The sequence below is a fragment of the Pan paniscus genome, chromosome 9 (assembly GCF_029289425.2).
Source record: "Pan paniscus chromosome 9, NHGRI_mPanPan1-v2.0_pri, whole genome shotgun sequence".
NCBI classification, from domain to species: domain Eukaryota; kingdom Metazoa; phylum Chordata; class Mammalia; order Primates; family Hominidae; genus Pan; species Pan paniscus.
In genome coordinates this window covers 59,261,224-59,284,576 of record NC_073258.2, presented here as the reverse complement: position 1 = coordinate 59,284,576, position 23,353 = coordinate 59,261,224, and the positions used below count along the sequence as shown (strand labels likewise).

The following is a 23,353-nucleotide window of genomic DNA, read 5'->3' as shown; positions in this document are numbered from 1 at the left end:
CCCATCCTAGAGATGAGGTAAGAGAGTCCCTGAGATGAGGAGGGATTGTCCACATACAAAGAGCCAATGGGAAAGGTTGGGGATGACTAGAGCCTAGGTCTCCTACAGCCTGGTGAGGCGCTCTCTCTACCATCTGGGATGCTCCTCCTTTCAGAGTCTTAGCACAGCTGTTCTGATGACCAGAGCTACTCGTGCTCTCTGCCTCTCAGACACTGATGGAAGCAGATGAAATTCTCTTCTTTCAAGGGGGATTAGGGAGAAGAGCCTCAGTGATGGAAATTCCTAGGTAGAACAAGCCTTGCAAAGCATGAGCATGGACATCAGGCCTCCTTAGTTCTGGCTGGGGCCCTTTCATCCCTAACCTCCTTAGAGCTTCTCAGCCAATCAGCTTCTAAATGAGAGATCTCAATTAAGCTCAGTCAAGCACTCACAGAAAGTAGCTTGATGGACTCTGAACTGCAGGAATCTGAGGCTTCACTGCCACCCAGAGCAGAAATATCCTCTCTAGTATCACTGATGGCTGATCTTGGAGCTAGCAGTGACCCCTTCTGAACAATTACATCTATGAGAACTGAACAATTCCAAAAATGGGGAAATTACTCATCCACAAAGGAGATTGTTCTATTTTAGACCCTACCTGTTGCTTCTAGCTCTCTCTATAACGTCAATGGCGTCATGCTGAATCATTCCCAACACCTGCCAGCATTTTACAAGTTTCTTAGAAATTCAATAAGAGTTGCTGCTTGCTCTTCCACTTTCTCAATGTAACTAATTACATGTAAATAGCCTCCCCACTTTTCCATGTGATCTCACCTTTCTATCTCTTCTGATTCTGAAAACAATCACCTGGAGTAGGTATGCAAGGCATTATCAGTTCCATGTTATAGATAAGGAAACCAAGACACAAAGATGCTAAGTGCCTCGCATTATTGCAAGGGAGAAGCGAAAGTATTAAGTCCCAGCACATTGTGCTCCCAGAAAATCACATGAAGCTTTGACCCTACCCTGAGCGCCAGAGGGAGTGGGAGAAGATCCAGCAGCAGCCTGTCTGTGGCACAGAGAGCCTGGACTCTGGTTACACCATCTCCCCTTATGCCTTCAGCCCTCCTGCTGCAGCTAATCTCTGCATGAGCTCATCTATCCCTTCTGCTCCTCCAGTGTTTTCATTTTGTAACCAATCTCCTCTATTAAATTCTCTGAAATACCAAAAACAAAACAAAACAAAGCAAAAAGAAACAAAGAGAAAAACCCATTTTATGTTAAAGGAAACTGAAGTTCAGATTATCAAGTACATTTTCAGTCTGGTCTGTAGTGCATTTTCTCTCTGATCTACTATGGCCATGCTCACCTTCAGCAGGACCAAAAGGTCCTTCCCCAGTCTGGAAGGCTAGGCTGAGCGCAGGTAGAATGTGGTGTCTAAGTGGGGCTTCGGAGGCCCAGAGAAATAGACATCTTCAGCACCTGTAGCTCACAGGCCTGGCATCCAGGGGAGCTGGATTAATAGGAGCTGGAGCTCTGCCCTATCCTAGACTGGATCCTTCACTCCAGGAAGGCAATTAGAAGACTGGGGCAAAGGGATTTGCCACTGACTGGGGTTTCTAATCAGCCCTAAGCTTCTAATTAGGCTTCTCCAATGCCCAGAGGAAAGAAATCTTCAGAAAAGGGCCTCTGCAAAGTTTGCTTTCTCAATTTCTCCTCACTCAACCTTCATCTTGTCTGGCGGCCTCCTCCATAATCCAACCTCACCCTGGGGATGAGGGAGATACCTCTGTGTTCTGCTCTTTGAGGAGTTGTCATCAACCCAAGGTGACCCTTTCTGACCAACCTCATTTACAGAGCCTGAGTGAAATGTGACTGTGTGAGGTCCCAGCAATCTGCTCACTCATTTATTCAGCTAATATTTAATTAACTATAGATAAAGTACCCAGAGCAATGTCTGGCACATCATATTTTTTCTATCTCTGTTTAACTCATTGAGTCTTTACAACAATCCTATAGGGTAGATACTATTTTTATTCTATGCCTCAACTGAGGAAACCAAGGCTCAGAAAGGTGAAGTAACCACTCATGGTCACACAGGTAGTAAGAAGAAGAGCTGAGACTGGAACTAGGGGAGGCTGGCTCCAGACTCCTTACTCTTAACCACTATCCTGTGTGGCCTAGTGTAATTTAGCTGATTGTAAATACAAATTATTTCATATAGAAAATTTGGACAATGTCAAAGTCTAAAAGAAGAAATTTAAACCACTGAACCATTCCAACAAGCACTGTTAACAGTTGGAGGAAATACACTAGAACAGAGTTATTTAAAACATAAACTCTGCAAGTAGATTGCTCTACCTTGTGGATTTAAGTGAGTTATATCACTTCTGTATGCCCACCTCCTGGGATGGTCAGAAAGTTGAAGAAGATGATACATATAAAACACTCAGAACTGGACCTAGCATTCGGTTGGTGCAAAAGTAATTGCAGTTTTGCCACTATTAATACTATTAATATCCTTCCAGAATTTTCTACTCTAGGTATTTTTTTTAATTGAAATCAAAGTTTATATTGCATTTTTATACTGTTCCCTTGGGGTGAGTTAATAAGAAGAAAAATAACTGTTATAAAGTTTCTCAAGTGGGAGAGGCCTATAAGCCACCCCAATACCCTGAAAAGTATTGAGACTCCTCATTGGACAGCTCATGAGTGTTGGGGGCATTGAACACCATATGCTGAGACTCCATGCCCTGAAAGTCTAGGTGACCACAGGAAAAGAAAAAACTAACCCCCAATCTTGCCGTAACGCTGGTGAGATTTCCTTCTAACATACCACATGCTGTTGAACAAACTCAAGGGTAGTCAGAATGCCGAAAACTCTTAGGTAAAGGAGAAACTTCCACAAACGAAAAAATCTTTTATATATATAAAATTATATAAAATATTGTTATATAATGTTATAAATATTATATAAGACACTGTGATATACATCCTTCTAATCTTAACAGATAGGCAATTATGACACATTTAATTTAGAAGACTTATTAATAAAGATATATATATTTCTTATCCTTACATGTGATGGAGAAAATTTATATCCCAAAAAATGTATATTCCTCATCCTGCTATTTTGCTGTGTCTAACACTAACAGCCACCACTGATGACACAGTCCTGTCCACCAGGAAGACCCTTCAGTCCTTTACGGTGGTTTCCACACAGGCCGGCTCCCCACCCAGGCCAGCTGAGAATAATTTACATCCCTGAACCTTTGTGGAGGTCTGAGTTTGAATCCCCTACCTCAGGGGAAATTCCCCAGGTTGCTATGTAGATCAGTGGTCCTTCTGAGCTCTAGCCCTGCAGCATTTAAGAGCCAAAAGCACATGTGTGCACAGGGAGATGTTTATAGCATTCAAACTCCAGGCTCCTCACATCCAAAATATCCTACTGCACCTAAGTAATTTGGGTCACTTTGGTATTTTCAATTTTTTATTATGAAATAACAGTACCATGATTATAGATTTTTATAGATGTTAATAATTACATCCTTTATAGACATTAATAATCATGTCCTATTATAGACATTAATGATTTTACCCTAGGAGTAATTTCCTAGAAACAGAACAATGGGGGAAAAGGGCATTTTGTTTTTTTTTTTTGAGACAGTCTTACTCTGTCACCTGGGCTGGGGTGCAGTGGCGTGATCTCAGTTCACTGCAACCTCCTGGGTTCAAGCTATTCTCCCACTTAACCTCCCAACATAGCAGGCATGTACCACCACACCTGGCTAATTTTTCTTCTTGTGTTTTCTGTTTTTCTTTTTGGTAATTTTTTAGTAGAAATGGGGTTTCGCCATGTAGGCCAGGCTGGTCTCGAACTCCTAGCCTCAAGCAATCCATCCACCTTGGCCTCCCAAAGTGCTGGGATTACAGGCATAAGCCACCACACCCAGCCAGGAAAAGGGCGCTTTTATTTTTAAGGGCCTTCATGTGAATTAGCCAACTGACTTCAAGATGCTCCCCAGCACTCCAGTGTAGGAAGGGAACTGTTTGCCATCACTCCTGTTAATAATGAATATTATAATTTTCTTTCAAATATTTGATGATTATGTAGGCAAAAAGTATCTCATGACTACATTTTTTTTGTAATTTTTCCTGCCTACTATGTTAAATTTTTTCATATATTTAGCCATTTCTATTTCTTTGTAAATTCAGCACTCTTATATTTTGCCAGTTTTTCTATTGAAGTGTTTAACTTTTCTGATTGAATTGTAGAAACATTAAGGCTCTCTCCTCTCATTGTTTAACAAATATTTATTGAGTGCCTAGTGTAAACCGAGAGCTGTTCTAGGCCCTACAGATGCAGCAGTGAACAAGGCAGACTCGAGGAAGAGCATTAGGACAAATACCTAATGCATGCGGGGCTTAAAACCTATATGATGGGTTGATAGGTATGGCAAAGCACCATGGCACAGGTATACCTATGTAACAAACCTGCACATTCTGCATATGTATCCCAGAACTTAAAGTAAAACAAAAATAAAATAAACTCACCTGTATTTATATATACCAGGAAAAAATAAACAAAAAATAATTTGAAAAAAACAGAAAAAAAAAGCCCTGCCCTCTTATAGCTTATATTCTAATAGGCAGCAACAGAGAGAGTCATGTTATAAAGAAATAGAGAAGGGTGCTGTGACAGAAACTATTTGGAGTAGCGACAGAGAAAGGGAACTTCTGGAGGTCAGAAGAGGTCTTGGTGATGGGGTATTTACACTGAGACCTGCATGAAAAGAAGACACAAGCGCACCTTCTCGAGTGAGTAGCATTTCAGGCAGAAGGAACAGTAAATCCAAAGGCTCTGAGGCCAGAATATGCTGGGGTCTCAAGAAACAGATAGAAGACCAGTAGGAGATCAAAACCAGAAGGAGGTTGGGGGTAGATCACAGATAATCATATAGGCCGCAGTAAAAATATCAGGTTTGAGTCTAAGTGCAATGGGAAGCCAATGGAAGATTTTTAATAGGGAACTTACAGAATCTGATGTAGGTTTTAAACAATTTCTCTTGATTCTATGAGAAAAATGGATTATAGAGAGGCAAGAGTAAAAGCAGGAAGACATTTAGGGGGCTATTGTGGGAGTGTCCAGAGATGAGGGACACCAGGAGAGGTAGTGCTAGTGTTCTACTTACACACACACACACACACACACACGAATTGCTCTGCCTGGCCCTTTGTGGTTGGTTTAATCGGACATTGTGGCAACCACCACCGTTGAGATGGTGGATGGGCCGTGGAGATGGTGGATCCACCTGGGTTCCTGAGATACTCTGATAAGCAAACCTGTAAGAGATATGTACCTGGAGCAAGAAATAAATGTGTGCTGTTTTAAAGCACTGAGATTTTTATGTTATTTAACAGTGCAGCATAACCAAGGATAACCTAGCTAAAATACCTGAATAGTGGGAAATGAAAAGAAACGAGTGAATTTAAGATGGTATGAAGTAAATCTAACAGGACATGCTTTACATGTATGTCATGAATACCTTTTTAGTATTTGATTTGCCTTTTTTATGTGATGTTTTGACATATGAAATTTTTAACATTTTTACAGACACATAAACTTTAGTATTATATTTGCTTTTTTATTTTTATGCGATGTTTTGACATATGGAATTTTTAACATTTTATGTAGACACATACATATGCCTTTATGCTAACTTTCTGTATTTTTAGGTTTAAAAAAGTACATTTCCACATTTTCTTTATCCATTCATCTTGTTGATGGGCACTTCCACAAAAATTTTTTTTTAATGTTAAGTAAATTTCCCACTCTGAGTGATGACAAAGTGACAAAGATTCACTTATATTTTCTTTATAATGCGATAGATCTGACATTTGTTTTGATATAAGCTGTGAGATACAGTTCAAACTTCTCAAATACGTAACCAGTCATTTCATTATCAATGATTCCATAAATATTTCTTTCTCCACTAATGCAAAATACCACCTTTATTATATACTAATTCCTCGTGGATACTTGGATTTGTTTCTCAGCTTTGCCATTTGTCCTACTGATGTATCTACCAATTCTTACATCTGAAAAAGATTGCCTTAATTATTAAAGCTTTACAGTAAGCTTTTATATCAGGCAGGTTAATTGCTCTCTTCCTACTATTCTTCTTTTTTTTTTTTTTTTAGTTTTTCTTGGCTGTTTTCACCTGTTTACCCCTACTATTCTACTATAAATATTGAAATATTTTTTCTATTAATATATTATTTTTCTAACAAATCCTTACACAAAGATTATGAAAGTGACACCCTTTTCATAATATCTAGTGATAATCATTTTGACAGTTTGGTATACATTCTTCTAGATATTCCAGTGCCTATACAAACATACAAAACCATGAATACTTCAGAGTTAGTGTCAAAAATTTTTTTCAATTTAAATGGTAGAAAGCCAAATAAAATTGACTTAAAAATTAAAAAATGAAATTTGTTGATGTAACCAAAAACAGTTTATCTGGATAGCTCCAGGCAAGACTTGCTTCAGAAATTCAAATATCCTCAGGCTGCAGTCTTGGACATTGGGGTTTTCCGAAAGTCCAAACTTCATTAGACCTCAGTCTTCCTTTCTTCCTCTCTTAACTTCTCTCTGGGCTATTTTCACTCATTCAGTGGCATCAGAAGCCCCAGATATAAACACTCAAAATTCTATCAGGAAAAAAGAGCATCTTTAAGTATCCCAGTTAACAGATCAGTACACCCACCTGCAGCTGCTATGAGTATTGGCTGCTAAGAGCTCACAGCTCTCCTTCTCTGGAGAATTGCCATTAGCTAAGGGATCCACTTTTCCCAGAATGCCTGGGAAGTCACACCACTTGGAGGCAGCCCACAGTCAATGGATGGTTGGTGTGGGCTGCAAAAAGCCAAATCCCTTGTCTGGAGGCAGAACTAGGCCCATGGCATAATTCACATTCCAGAGTTACTCTAAGAATCAGGCCAAAGCTAGACTCCAGCTGAAACTACATCCTACATCTTTGCTTAGCTATTTCCTGTTTCATTCACTCCCTTACAGGTTTCTCCTTCAAGCACTCCCTCAGTGAGGCACTTGCCCAAAATTCTGTCCCGGGTCTTTTTTTAAGGAAGCTAACCTAAGATGCATCTCTTCCCAAAAGTCCAAACAGAAGTTCTGGAGTGAGGCCGGGCACGGTGTCTCATGCCTGTAATCCCAGCACTTCTGGAGGCCGAGGCGGGCAGATCACTTGAGGTCAGGAGTTCAAGACCAGCCTGGCCAACATGGTGAAACTCCGTCTCTACTAAAAATACAAAAATAAGCTGGGCGTGGTGGCACATGCCTGTAGTCCTAGCTACTAGGGAGGCAGAGGTGAGAGAATCGCTTGAACCCGGGAAGTGGAGTTGCAGTGAGCCAAGATCATGCCATTGCACTCCAGCCTGGGCGACAGAGCAAGACTCTGGCGAAATGCTTAACAATAACAATAACAATATTAAAGATAACAATAGTAATGATTATGTTATACATCAAAGCACTCTAGATCCCCCAATGTGTCAAAAGGAAGGAAGGTAATATCTACTGTATAGTCACCCCATTCTACAAGTTCCCCAGGGGATGTTGAATGGAATATTCTTATTACTGGCATATTCCTTCACCCTGTCCCAATTACCACTCTATCTTCTATACCATTCCAGGAAGTATTAGAATACACTACATATACTCTTACCACACAGTTATTTCAATAGATATTTAATTATAGGAAATAATAAATATTGTCCAAAAATGTATTGGAAGGTAGAATTTCTTGTGCTAACTGCCAGGAGTCCTGATCTGTGGCTGCCACCCTTCTTTGTAATATATTCTTGTATCAACTGGCATCTGGCATCTGCAATTATGAAAACCACCCTAGTTAGCCTGAATGCTTGCTAATTTTCAAAGGGTTTTTATCCCAGCCATGTTACTTAGAAGCAAACGGAGCACATGGCCTCTTTGAGATTTCTTCTGCTGGAAAAGCTCTGATCCTACAATAATAAGCCGATGAAAGCTTATAGGACACAGAGAGGTTCTACTGAATCAGGAACCAAGTTATTAGTAGGAAGAAAGATAGGTTCTCCAGGAACCCACAATCCAGCAGAGGAGATGAGACTATTCATTAAAGAATAACTATGAACACTGTAAGACAAGTGGAGTTCAGTGCCAAATTATGTGGTTCTAACAAAGAGATCATGGGTTTCAGAGATGAGGGAAGAGACAAGAGCTGGAGTGGTTAGAGAAAGTTGACCATGGAAACCCTGGAAATAGATCTTTAAGGAAGGTGAGCTGACAAGCTCCTCAGTATAGACATGAATGAAGTATGTTTAGACCACCCCAGACTCATACCCTTCTGAGCCAATAATCACTCTTCCTTGAAATTCTGAGCAGACAATGCAGCCAGGTTTCAGCCCCTGATATGGGACTTGACATCAGGACTAAGGATGAGTGCGTTGTAAAGAGAACTTTACCAGGAGTCCTAAGATCTGAGTTCCAGTCCTGATATTACCACTGAGTAACTTTGGGAATGGGGAGCCAGAGGCAAAGAAAAACCAAGTTCATTCCCAGCAGAGTCTGCAGTTGAGCTTTGAGACAAACAAGGCTTACCAGTTTTCATGAGCTCCCATAAGATTTGTTTTTATTCTCTCAGAAGTGTGCAGAAGCTGAGATAATGAGCCTCTGCTGAAGTGTGGTCTCCCTGACCGGGCCGGCTATTCTCTGGAGTCCCAGGGGCTGTCCCAGGTCCTGATTCATGATTCAAGGAAAACCACTGAGATCACTGCATCCCTCCCATAAAACTATCCCCAAAGGCAATTTAAATATCCCACTGGTTTGCTTAGTAAGAAGAAAACCTAAAGTCAGTCAGCTACATACATCTATTTGAGCAATCTTAGCTGCTTTCTACAAAATGCTTAAACAACCTTAGCTTAGCTTGACTACAAGGCCAAGATAAATCCAACTGAATTATTCCACCAGGTAATTAAGACTTAATTATTACCTTGGCTCTGAAGTAAGGTCCACACAAACTAGAGAAGGTGTAACTGGGCAGAGAATCTTGCCTTTGTCATCAGAAGTTGTCATCTGATAGGACCATGACCAGACTGGGATTTCAGCTCTTATGTGAAATATACAAGTAAGACTGGATCAGTTTTTTTTGGGGGAGGGGGGGTGGGTAAGGGGGGAATCTACAGCTTTAATCTCTTTGGGCTTTTGTGTCACTAAGTAGATTTTAGAAAATATAAATAGTTTCATGTGGGAGGCGTGGTACTAGACTGCAGAGCTTAGACAAGATATTTTCCTGTAAATGACTCTACTTTCTGTAATTATGCTGGAGTAGAATTAATCATATGTACTAGGACTCTGGCTTTGGAATAAGACAGACCTGGATTAGACTCCGGGCTTTTTCATTGACTAGTCATGTGACCTTGGACAAGGTACTTAACTATTCCGAGTCCTAGTCTCCTCCAGGACAAAATAATACCTTTTTTGCAGGATCATTGTATGAATTATATGAACTAATGTGTCTACAATGCATAGTATTGTGATCAGCACAGAGAAGATGTTCGATAAATGGTTGCCAGGATTAGGAAAAGCAGCACAGCGTGTTGATTCAACACTCCAACTCTGGGGTCAGAGAACCAGGGTTAGAATTTAAACATATTTTCTTTCTAGCTGTGAAACCTCAAGCAAAACATCTAATGTCTCTAAACCTTCATTTCCTCATCTGTAAAATAAAATATTTCTCTCTCATTATGTTATTGTCAAGTTGAAAGGAAATAAAAGCCTTTAAAGTGCTTAGCATCTACCTGACTTGGAGCAAGAGCTCAGTAAATGTTAACAACAATATTTCAAGACACTGATTTCAGTAAGGTGAGAAACATTAACATTGTTGAGCTCCTTCACCCTCCCCAAGGGACTCAATCTTTGGAGGAAAATGAAGAAGAGTATGGAGAACATCCCAAGTTAAAGTAAGTACAAGTGTTAGGGACCATCTCTTCTGTAAAGGGTTCCTCCTGAATTAGAGGAGTCTTTTTCCCTATCCCCTCCAGAGGTCACATATTCTTTTATGTCACATATTATAATTTAAATATATCACAAGTAATAATATCAACCTATAAATGTTCCTAGGCTTTCTTAAAAGGGTCACTGGCCATAAACCATTGCTTTCCCTTTCGTAAACTGTCCTGGGTTCAGGGAGTTGGTTGTTTCTCTCTACTCTTGGCCTCACCCAAGCTGATGGTACCCCAATCTCCTTCTTAAACAAGATCACACAAAACTGGGTGTCACCAGTCTGCTCCTAAAATTTTTCCCTCTGGGAAATATTTTGGAAATTGCCTGTCTGAAAAATAAGCAAGCTCTACCATATTAGATAAACATCCATTCTATTTCAAGAATCGTTACTATATTCTCATTTTATTATTGAAAAAATTGAGGTTCCAATTGGTTGAGCAGTTTTCCAAGGGTATATCAAGAGGGATATGGTCCAACTAAGTCTCTCTCAAGTTATAAAGAAAGAAAAAGAAGAAAAAACATGGACCACAAAGAACTCCAACATCAATCTTTATACTTGATGCCCACAGAAGTTGAGTATTTGCCTAATGGTTTTAGAGAGGCGCTTTGATTTTAAAGGTTTGGGGCTTGGATCTGCATAAAGGGTCTTTCTCATGCCCTAAAAAGAGAACATGATAAGATGGAAAGAATACAGAATTTGGAATTAGAATGTCCTAGGTTCAAATGTCTGTTCTGTTCCTTCCTAGGTGTATAATAAGTTGGACAACCTTCTTAACTTCTCTGAACTCTGCTTTGTTCATCCATAAAATAGTCATAGCTATACCCAACTTGGAGGGCTTCAGGAAGGACTAGAGCTAATGTATGAAACAGGCCTTGTATGCATGTGCCACAAACTCAGTGTGATTGCATCTGCACCCCAACAATCTGCCACCTAATCTCTGGTCAGGAGCCTTGAACAATTGTGTCTCTAATCAGAGAGACCCCCAGGAATTAGCCATGAGATAGATGTAATATGACTTACAACAATTTCAGAAGTAGATACTGAGAAAGGTGTTGAAATTAACCAAGTTATCTCATGATTTGAAGGTAAAAAAGCTCTGATTAACTGCAGGGAGATTTCTTTGTTTCCATAGATTATAAAGATATAGGAAAATGGAGGGAGACAACAAAACAAATTTATAGCTGAAAGCAGAGGATTTGCCATCAACTAACTCTTCTGCTTCTACTCTCACTTGGAGGTAATTTTAGACAAATTAGTCTCCCAAAGATTTAAATTCCTCATTGGTAAAAATAAGGTCATAATATCTGCTTAAAGGGCTGCTTTCAGAATTAAATAATATATGCAAAGCACTCACAGTCTCTAGTAGAACTGATAAGTAAAATATGTTATAAGCATACCAAGCAAGACCATAACAAAATCAGAAAAAAAAAACAAAATTTACCACAATTACATAAACAAATCACAAAAATACGGTGTATGCTAAAAAATGAGATTTATGTCACAATATCATGTACACAAATTTTAAAACACACCACAGCCACTATATTTTAATATACATATATTTCTAAATAAATATGAAAAGAATAAACATAGAAGGATATGTATTTTGAATACACTAGAGTGCACACTTAAGAGGAACAGGGGAAGGAGTAAGAATGAGGCAGGACTAACAAAAATAATAAAATAAAATAACATGAAGAAGAGACTTGCCCTGACCAATGATGATGGTTTATCAGGAACTGAGGAGTAAAGGCCATTCAATTTTCTACCTAAGACCCCAAAATATTATGTTTCAGTAACTATAAATCACTTGAAATAGTGCCTGCATTGCTTTATATACTCAGTATTTAGTAGCTAAAGAGCCTAAATACCTAGACATATAATTCATGGATTGTGAGAAACCAAAGATTTAGTGGTCATATAACCTAGCTCTGCCATTTCATAGAATAGAAAGCGAAGTCCATGTTGAAGGGAAAATAAACGTTTGAAGTTTACTCAGCTAGTGAGTGCCTGTCATAGAGGTGACAACCACAGAGCTTGAACCATACCATGAAGGCCTTCCAAAGAAGCTGACTCGTCCCCAGACCCTGCTGCTGGAGCAAGGTGGATGGAATAGCCCTGGGACATGTTTGACGTGATCTGTCAATGTCTCTCTCCCACTAGGACCCTGATTAGAGCTGAAGTAAGCTCCAGACCCAAGAACAGCTACCATGAGCCCTTTCATGAAAGTGTGTGCTGCTTGTCTCTCTCTACCCATGTAGTGAATAAAGCAGTCACAATGATTCTAGAGATAGGGCCTCATCACAAGTTCAAAACCTCTTCCTGGCAGGTCCCAGTGGAATTAGACCTTAGGTGAAAGGGAAGTAAAAAAAGGGATCCCATGGAAGCCAGAGGACTTGCCTGTTATCCCTAAGTCTGCAAACAGCTAATTATTTGACTTTTGGACAAGTCATTAACCTCTCTGTCAGTTGTCTCAATGCCAAAATAATGACAATATCAATCATGTCAACTTTACAGGGGTGTGGAGGCAATCACAGACATTTATGGATATAAAATGTATGAAAGAAGGTAGAAAGAGGTATTATGATGAGTTTTTACTACTATGGATTTTATCAAAAATAGCAATCCCCATGTTGCCACAGCAAAGAAAACTCCCAGTTGTGCTATATGGAAAAGAGTTTCTTAACAATCTAATTTCTATATTCATGGCTTCATCAAACATAGTTCTAGATTCAAGGACTCTGAATTGGCAGATTCCAACCTGAGGAAATGGGGGGTGTAAGATTAAGGAGGCCAGGCAAATGGTTCAAGGGGAGCAGTGTAGGATAATGGAATCTGGAGACTTGGGTGTGGATCCTGGCTCCTCTACATGTGGGTCAACGGATGGTTTCATTTCTCCAATCTCCATTTCTCAAACACAAACAAACTAATGTCACCTGTCCAGTAGGATTGTTGCCAGGTTTCTGGCAGGTCCTGGGAGAGTAGAGATGACTTTGGGAAAAAAAAGAGATGGGAACCTAGGCTTCCATGCACACTCTCCCAAGGAAGGCTTTAGGCATTTTAATGAGTATCCTGGATGGACTTGGAACATGGTATTATGCAGTATTACGAGGTGACTCAAATCTGTACCATACGGCAACAGGAAATCTTAGGAAATGCAAAATTTCCATGACTCAAATATAAAGCAAACTAAACATAATTATTTTAACCAATTTGGTAGATCAAAAGAAAGGAGCATTTATTTGACTTGATGTTTGAAAGATTCTCCCAGAAGCAGAAGTTTAATGACATTTCGTTTTCTGTGTATCCAATCACAATATTTAGTCTTTTTGTGTATGGCATGTACGTAGTCATAATAGAGAAACACAAATTACTGATAGTAGAATCAACCCGTAGTCAAAATATAGAGAATACTTAAATTAGCAAGCATTCTCATATGAATGGGATAAAAGACTGATTTTTTTGTTAAGGGGGTGGAAGGGAGAAGAGAGAAAAGAACAAGGGAATAATTTCTTCATCTTACTAAGTGAGGGTCAAATTTACTCAGTCAAAAAACAAGAATATATATATATATATAGTATTGAAATAAAGATACAAATATATTACACAAAGATAGCAATATTAACAAAGTTCATGTGGGTTAAATGGATTATGTTTCAGTACAGAAAATCAATAGCTACCAACTAAAATTGATGATAATAGCAACAACAAAAGTAGCCAACATTATTTAGCTTTATGTGCTGGGTACTGATCTACACCTCTTACAGGTATTAACTTATTAATACTTAAAAGGCTACAAATTGAGTTCAGTGTATACTGCTCGGGTGATGGATATACCAAAAATCTCACAAATCACCACTAAAGAACTCATTCATGAACCAAATATCAACTGTTCCCCAAAAACCTATGAAAATAAAAAATAAAAACATATTCAAATTCAAAAAAAGATAATAAATTTTCTTTTCCTTAAAAAAATTAAAAGACCCCTATGACATAGGCATATTTTTCTATGTTACAAATAGGTGAATACATTATTTTATGAATGTATGAACTTTGATTTTGGACAATGTATGAACTCTACCCAACTTTGATTTTATGAAAAGTTGAGGCACAAAGGGGTTAGTTAACTTACCCAAGGTCATAAAAAGGTAGCAAGTCCACGAGTTTGAACATATTATTTATAATCATGATGTATAAGTAACTAAAAAATATAAAATGCAATATGTTGAAGATGATGGCCCCTGAGCTGGGGTGGTGATGATTAAAGTAGAAAGAAAGACTTTTTGTTATCAGCTAATACTATTCGACGAGGCAATTTTTTTACTGCCCATTGAATAATTATATAATAAGACGGAAAATATATCAATGTGTACTATAAGGGAATGGTGGGCAGGAAGAGCAGATTCATCAGTTCCAACTTGTGAAAGGCTTTCATAAGAAGAAGTGATTAAAATTGCTGTATCTAGAAGGGGTAAAACTAAGGCCAGTGTGTGAAAGGTACAGAAGGAGAAACCCTAGGTCCAAAAAGAGAATCAACAGGTGGAACTGTTTGCAGATGGAGGCTCATACGGCAACTGAGTGACCGTGTGGTGGGTATATGGTAAGTGAGACTCCAGCCCCAGATGGGATTGGAACAGATACTGTCTAGGTCTCTTCCAAACCTGAGAATTGTATGCCTCTTATCTTTACAGAAATTTCCAAATGTAAACTAGAATTAATTTGAATCAGAAATACCAGCTTAAGGCTCAGTTCCATAAAATGCAAGAGATGCCCAAGGAAAATCAGCCGGTTTCAGAATTTCTTAAAAACAAACTCTACAAATAGATCCAGAATTAAAACCAAAACTTCCACCATAGAGGAAAAGATTCTGTCCTTCAATTCTGAGATTCTTTTTATTTCATTCTCATCCTCAGACCAACAGTCCACATTGTCTCCATGGCCAAGAATAATCTCACCACAGTAACCGAATTCATTCTCATGGGCTTTATGGACCACCCCAAATTGGAGATTCCCCTCTTTCTGGTGTTTCTGAGTTTCTACCTAGTCACCCTTCTTGGGAATGTGGGGATGATTATGTTAATCCAAGTAGATGTCAAACTCTACACCCCAATGTACTTCTTCCTGAGCCACCTCTCCCTGCTGGATGCCTGTTACACCTCAGTCATCACCCCTCAGATCCTAGCCACATTGGCCACAGGCAAAACGGTCATCTCCTACGGCCACTGTGCTGCCCAGTTCTTTTTATTCACCATCTGTGCAGGCACAGAGTGCTTCCTGCTGGCAGTGATGGCCTATGATCGCTATGCTGCCATTCGCAACCCACTGCTCTATACCGTGGCCATGAATCCCAGGCTCTGCTGGAGCCTGGTGGTAGGAGCCTATGTCTGTGGGGTGTCAGGAGCCATCCTGCGTACCACGTGCACCTTCACCCTCTCCTTCTGTAAGGACAATCAAATAAACTTCTTCTTCTGTGACCTCCCACCCCTGCTGAAGCTTGCCTGCAGTGACACAGCAAACATTGAGATTGTCATCATCTTCTTTGGCAATTTTGTGATTTTGGCCAATGCCTCAGTCATCCTGATTTCCTATCTGCTCATCATCAAGACCATTTTGAAAGTGAAGTCTTCAGGTGGCAGGGCCAAGACTTTCTCCACATGTGCCTCTCACATCACTGCTGTGGCCCTTTTCTTTGGAGCCCTTATCTTCATGTATCTGCAAAGTGGCTCAGGCAAATCTCTGGAGGAAGACAAAGTCGTGTCTGTCTTCTATACAGTGGTCATCCCCATGCTGAACCCTCTGATCTACAGCTTAAGAAACAAAGATGTAAAAGACGCCTTCAGAAAGGTTGCTAGGAGACTCCAGGTGTCCCTGAGCATGTAGATCTAAGTAAGAGGAATTCTTGTTTTAGTCCACTTTCTTCCCATATGAATATATCCTAATAGGCACCATTACTATATGCAACTTATACCCACAAACAGAGAAGATAGAAGATAGGTACCACCAGGCACACAGGAAAAACTACAATTGTGGTGAAATGAGTTTCCAGCAATTCCATGTTCTTTCTTCTTATCCCCTTCTTCCACTTTCAATCCATTCCTTAGCACTGGGCAGTCTCTTAATATTCTCTAATGTCACAACTTATAGAATCTCAGATCCCAGGAGTCTTGAGTTTATTTCATTCCAACCCAATACTCTCTGAACTCATGCCTGGGCTTGCCATCCTTTCCCTCTTGTTTTTGCTCCCATCAATCCCACTTTTATCTCTGTGTCAAAGATTATATCTGGGGACCTCTGTGAATTGCACAAATTGGCCTTTTTTTCTTTTAATATGAAGGACTGATCACCTCACTAAGCAGGGAGTATTGTATAAGGAAAAACTCAGTCTCCAACTGGCCAAGGGAAGGAAGTTTGAGAAATGAACTTCTCTCTTCAGAAGAGACTTGTGTCACCCGCTTAGAGTGTCTTCCTTCTTGCTCAGGCCAGAACAATAGAACTTGAAATTTTCCTTATCACTTGGTACCTTACTGGTTTTGTTGTTCCTTTTTTTTAATGTTACTTTGGTATCTTCAAGATGAAATGAACCATCCTACCTTTGGGAATGTCTCCTCAAGCTCTCTCATTTCTGAAGGCCATGGTACATTGCTTCTCCTCCTCACCCTATTGCGTGTCTCAGGAACAGTTCTCTCCTACCAAGCAACCCATTTCCAGGCAGAGCAAATCAGAGAGCACCAACAGATAAATAGAAAGACAACTGAACCCCATATTACCTTCTCTAATGAAGATCTGGTGAGAAGGGAAGTAATCATGACTCCTGTACCAGACTGTAAAACCCTTGAGAACAGAATGTTTTCTTCACTGTTGAGTCCAAAGCCTTTTGAAAGAATTTGTATGGTACATGCTTGTTCCTATTTGAGCCTTCTGGCAACTCTATGGCAAATGGGAAAAACATAGTTTATGTAAAATTCCCATTTTGCAATTAAGGAAGTACTTCCTCATGAGTCAAAGAGTACTCGGAGTATACAGCAGTAGACAAGGGATGGAGTCAGGCTTGAATCAGAATCCTGATTCCACCACTGATTTGTTATGAGACTTTGGGTAAATGATTTAATTTTGCAGACCTAAAACAAGTATAACAATTCCCAATTCAAGAGGATATTGTAAAAATTAAATAAAATGATGAATAAGAAATAGCCAAGCACTAATCAGATGTTCAATATAGATTGCTCTCTTATCTTCTCTTCCCTTTCCCTCACTTTCTGATGTCAACCCTGGACCCTTGCTAGAATTTAATGGCCACTGACAAAAGCAAAATAGATCACCAACCAATGATGGTAAAAGTCAATGAAAGCAATGAACTGAGGAAGATGTATAACTCAATCCTTTGCACCAAGGAATAAAACAAACGAGTACTTACCTGGAAAGGTGGAGTGCATGTATCTATATCCCACATAGTCAAGAATAATAAAAGGATGTATTTGTAAGTGAATATGTTATTTTATGAATATATGAACTCCTCTACCCAGCTTTGATTTTATGAAAAGTTGATCCTCATTGCCTCTCCATATGGAAACAACAATTTTATTAAAATAATTCACCAAATATCTTGTAGTTGACTGATTCAGAAATAAGCACCTGACCCATGTTGAGCTAATAAAAATTTTCCATCAACATTGTGAAGCTGAACATGTAAAAGAGATTCAGAATAGAAAACCAGGTTAACCAAGGTGAAGAATATCCAAATAGCTACTAAATGTATGAAGAGCTGCTTATTCTTATTAGGAAATGAGAATAATAAGCATCATTCTCATAAGAATTTTATCAGGAAATGCACACTTAAAACCATAATAAGTTCACTAAGTTAGCAAGTATTTAAAACTATGATACCACTGTGTTGACAAGGATATGAAAAATGAGTAGTATAAATGGGTTTAACAACTTTATAAAACAATTTGGCAATCCTTTAGAAATAAAAAATATATAACCAGTGACCCAGATATTCCAGTGGCCTAGCTATACACACTGGAGAAACTCTTGCCCATGCACACTAGGATATGGGTACAGAATGTTCATGAAGCATTGTTGTAATAGCACAAAACTCAAAACACTTTCCTTCGGTTTTTCTTTCTTCTGGCCTGGGGAATGAATGTGATGGCTGGAGCCCTGGCAGCTATTGTGGACCATAAGTTGACCTTAAAGATGAAAGCAATGCATAGAAAACAGCAGAGCAGGGAAAAAGAGAAGCCTAAGTCCCTGATGACATTTGTAATCCACCCTATGGGCCCTGGGCTGCCTATCCTCGGGCTTCTTTTATGTGAGAAGGAAACATTCATCTTATTAAAGAAAGTAATTGGAAACAATATAATTTTTAAAATAGGCTAAACAAAGTCACAATATAGGGATATATACACATATGACAAAGCTTTAAATCACACAAGTAAATGGTTATAACCACAACCAAGATATAGGAGCAAGGGGAGTTGTGAAAGGGGAGAACTTCATAGGAACTTCTGGAGAGAGGAAGCATTCTATTTATCTTTGTCTGATAGCAATTGCCTGAGTATTTGTTTTTAAAGATTTTTATTAAACTGTATTCATTTTAAGGTACTTCTTTGTATATGTATTATATTTCATTTAAAAATACAAACAGATATGCAGACCCCCATTGCACCCCTAAACTAGCATGGAAGCCTGAGTCATGGGTTCGACGCCCATGTCAGACAGTGGCATACACCCCTCTTTCCTTGGCAACAACATAGTGGGATTCAAGGGAAGTTAGGAGACTCCTCCTCAGTTATGGCTTTTCCCTGCTCTGTTGTTTTGACTGATTTTCCACCATTAAAGCAGCCTTCCTTTTCTTTATTTTTAATTGACAAAAACTGTACGCACCTGTGGTGTACAACATCATGCTTTGATATATGTATGCACTGTAGAACTACTAAATCCAGCTAATTATTAATAACATGCATATACCAGATGAGTGCTTGGCTACATCTTATTCATTTTATTTAATTTGTACAATATCCTCTTGAATTAGGAATTGCTTTATTTGCTTTAGATCTGAGAAATTAAATTATTTACCCAAAGTCTCACAATAAATAACATTTTTGTTATTGCAAGTAAATTAGCTTGATTTAGCAGTTCTACAGTGCATACGTATATCAATACATATGTTATTGTTAATTACGATAAATATTTTTGTGGTGAGAATATTTAAAACTACTCTCTTAGCTATTTTCAAGTTTCAATTCTCAAAGCAGCTTTTCTTTATGTCAAAGTTAAATATCCTGTACAACTGAACGCTTATCCCAGGGAATATTTAGAAGGCAGGTGATTAAACTGAAGAATGCCTGGTGCTTAAGGCTCTGCACAGAATAGTATGGACAGGTAAGCCATGTGGACAGGCAAGCCTATGAGGAGTTCAGCCAGGCTTCCTAGAATCCAGGCTAATAGATGAGACCAACCTGCTCAAACCCATTGCAGCCGGAAGTCCCAGTTTCCTCCTCCTGACTGCCTTCACCACCACTCTGACCATCCCACACAACCTCTAGCTGGCATTGGAGAAGCTGTGTGACCTCAAGCAAGACATACAACACAACCCCTCTGGGTCTGCTTCCTCATCTGTAATGTGTCAAAGTATTAAACCACAATTAATTTTGCACCAATCTAATAGATCTGGATCATCTCATTTCTTTCTAACTCTGAAGGAAGTGGCATGAAGGTGACAGTGCTCATTCCCCAAAGAGCAACAGAGAAGCATGGGAAAGTATATCATTCAGGGTCTGCCACCTACCCTCCTGAGCCTTTTCATCCCCAGACCCAATGTTTGCCTACCTAGATGAAGAGAAAGGAGGATTTAATATCCCTGCAGTCAGCTCTAACTGAAGGTAACAGGCTTCTCCCAGAAGTTGGAAGCCCTGTCATACTCATTAATTTATGGTTTGCAGGCAAGACTGGGCTCACACAACCCCCACTAAGGGCAGGTAAATCATCACAGTGACTTGCAGAGAAAAGGAGAGAGTCTCCCTTTCATTTATCATTGTCAATTTCGTACATAAGCATCATCTTAGGTGATGTAGACAAAATGATAAAACCACCCAAGGATAAAATTGGATCAGAAAACTCAGTGATTCAGAAACAAGATGGTCTTAATTGGGTTGTTTGGGAAAGAAGGCAAAACAGCTGGGCACCTGGAGGACCTATGAGGTCCAAGGCTCTGAATTTTACCCAGCAATGCTGTGTAAAACTAGGCGTACTGTTGGCCCTGCTACCTGCTGGGGTGTGTTCAAAGGTGGGTTTCTAGCATATGCATAAAATTGGCCAGAAGAAGATTTGGTGATTGCATTTTTTGTGGGTTTCAGATTCTCACAGCAGCAAACTCATTCTCCTTGGACCTGCTCAGAAACAGAAGAAATATTAACAGTGCTTCACAGAAGCTCCTCACAGGAGCACAAGGACCAGCTCTTTCCCTATGAGGTAATGTAAATTCTATAATTATATTATGCTTGGAAATAAAATACATTCCAGAGACTATTCAATGTGCTTTCCAATTTTTGAACATAATTTAAACATTATCTGTGTGACCTTTTAGATAAGTTATTTATCTTCCCCAGCCTTCAGTTCTGTCTTCCATAAAACAGGCACAGAAAGGCACACTTTGCAGAGGCTATAATCAGGAACAAATATGTCAAGTGCAGGGGACAATAGTTGGCATAGAGTTATATTATTACCCCCCTATACAACACCATCACCAACTGCTCAAAGCATGAACTGCGAATGAGCTAGCCAGCTCTGAGTAGGTTGTCCCCACTGGTGATATTTGTAAGAAAGCTATTTGCAACAAGAACCTTTTGAGAAGATAATGTGGAAATGGTTGTTACAGGAAGAGAGAGTACAATGAGGGGGGTAATGAGTTGGGAAGTGTCTCCTAGCCTCTGAGTATACTGGCTGTCCTGCAGCAGTCCTCCCACCCCCATGGTCCCATCCTGGACTTGTTAGTTCTGGTTTGTACTTTCATGAATCTGTTGCCTTTCCTGAGGCACCAAATGGGACACTAGTGTTGAGGTCCCATCAAGATTGATTTGGGAGGGAATGTTTTCTGACTTACTGGGTGAAAGTCACTTCTCTGGACTTCATTGTTCTCTTTTGCAAAATGAAGAAAATATAGTAGACCAGGTGCATTAAAATTTTCTTTAACAGTAGAGCCCTGCTTCTAAGCAAAATGAAATGAAGCACCTCATTGTTTATAAGAATTCTGAGGCTGAAATGGCAGCACCCACCTGCTGAGCCTTCCCTTCACATCCCACTGCTGTGTCTCCTTGAGACAGCTCTTCCAGAGCTGAGGCTGAGGAACATAGCTAGAAAACCACAGAACCACATCACCAAGGTCCTTTCCAACTCTAGGGTTCTGTGTGTCCATAAGTCCTGGGTCTCTGAGGGTGATCGTGGGTATTTTCAACAAGTGTTGAGAGGAGCATAGTGAGCCACCACTACCAGTGTGTCAGGATTTGCTGAGCCCACTCTGACAGCCATGTGCACAATGAGTGATCCCCAAACACTGGAAAAACAAGTCACTCAGATGCTTGCCTGACATAATGCCACATCCAGATGTAGGGCATCAGACATATATGGGCACAGAAACTAACGGATAAGCTTGGGGTTTCCAGGAATGTTCTTATTGTGTAGGTTTTCCCATTGAGAAAATCATTGACATTCATGGTTGAGACATTGCAAGTTGTAGCTACCACTCTCCAGGAGAAAGCTGACAGATGAATGCATCCCTCTAGGCAAAAGAGGTCAATCAGAGAGAGTATGACAGCATCTATTCTCAGGCTGCATAAACAAAGTTATGCAAGTCCAACGGGACATGTCCAGGGCTGGACTAAAAGGTATGGCCCTTCTAGGAAAAAAAGGTACTGTGGTTGGCCAATCATAACAACATAAATCCTAATAGGTAGTGAGACATAGCTATCAGTTTGTAAAGCATATGATTATTTAGAAATCTGAATCTGTGGTTTATTTAGTTCCCATATTGAATCACTTAATCTTCTAAGCGCCTCAAAGAAACATATTTTTAATCTTTTTTTTTTTTTTTTTTGAGACGAAGTCTCACTCTGTCACCTAGGCTAGAGGGCAGTGGTGTGGCCTCAGCTCACTGCAACCTCCACCTCCCGGGTTCAAGAAATTCTCCTGCCTCAGCCTCCCAAGTAATTGGGATTACAAGCACAGGCCACCACACCTGGCTAATTTTTTGTGTGTGTTTTTAGTAGAGACGGAGTTTCACCATGGTGGCCAGGCTGGTCTCAAACTCCTGACCTCAGGTGATCCACCTGCCTCTGCCTCCAAAAGTGCTGGGATTACAGGCATGAGCCACCACACCTGGCCCATATTTATAATCTTATGATTCAGAGACAGACACAGCAGAAACAGTCCTGGAAGACCATCTAGTCAAGCATGTCCTGAAGCATAGATTACATACCTCAAAATTTCCATGCCCACCCCCCCAAAAAGGACTCTGGCTAAATAATCATGTAAAATGCTACCTCAAGAAGAGTTATTAAGTCATAGAATAGGATAGTAGATTGGAGTGAGAATTCAAGAAGTCTATACTAGAAAGTTCCAAAATGAGTCATGGTCACAATAAGGACAAGTCCAGAAGAGATGCCATTGTGTCAGCCCCAACTGCAACCCAGGCTGAAGGCATGAGCCATGTTTTGTGTCATATATGGTCCCTTTGAACACAGTAGAGAGTTAATGTGTAGGATGGCTACATACCTTCAACGTTCTAATTTATGTACTGGCCACTCCAAAAAAGCAGCTGGATAAATCAAAATCTCTTTTGAAGAGATTTGAATTAAGAAACCCTGAAATAATTTTTCTATTTCAACAGAACTAAAGGCGATGGACCTCCATGAGGTGATGAGCCACAGCAATGTATAAGTCAAATTCATGAGAAAGCAGAGAAGGTTTTAAAACAATAGGAAACTCCTTTGACAGAGGATTAGAAAGGAGCAGACAGTTGAAGCACAGAATAATCACAGTAAAAGCAGTGCTCTGGAGTAAAGATGCATAAACTCCTGCTCTTAAGGTCCTGAGCATCTCCTTAAATTCAGTACTCTAGGACTCCCTTCCATTCTCAGTTTCCATTAGACCCACCTCCATTAGGCTAAAGGAGATGGGAGCAATAGGTGAAACCAGGGTTGTCCTTGCCCATGCTAACACTAATCAGCAGATTTTATATGCATCAATTTCCACACATTAGTGGAGTTGTTAATTATTAGGAATTTGGTGAATCTGGTATTCTTTCCAAGTCTGGA

At 39.7% G+C, this 23,353-nt stretch overlaps 2 protein-coding genes across 2 annotated transcripts in view; one reads left to right on the top strand and one right to left on the bottom strand.

Annotated features, from left to right (window-relative positions):
• LOC100985167 (olfactory receptor 9Q1) overlaps positions 1-23,353 on the bottom strand; it is a 153,402-nt gene that overhangs the window by 47,765 nt on the left and 82,284 nt on the right. The window lies entirely within an intron of this gene.
• On the top strand, positions 8,905-17,678 carry LOC100985500 (olfactory receptor 9I1). Its single transcript, XM_057299035.2, has 3 exons — positions 8,905-9,161; positions 9,795-9,996; positions 14,954-17,678. Exons 2-3 carry the CDS (start codon positions 9,860-9,862, stop codon positions 15,918-15,920), a joined length of 1,104 nt encoding a protein of 367 aa, XP_057155018.1. The 5' UTR covers positions 8,905-9,161; positions 9,795-9,859; the 3' UTR covers positions 15,921-17,678.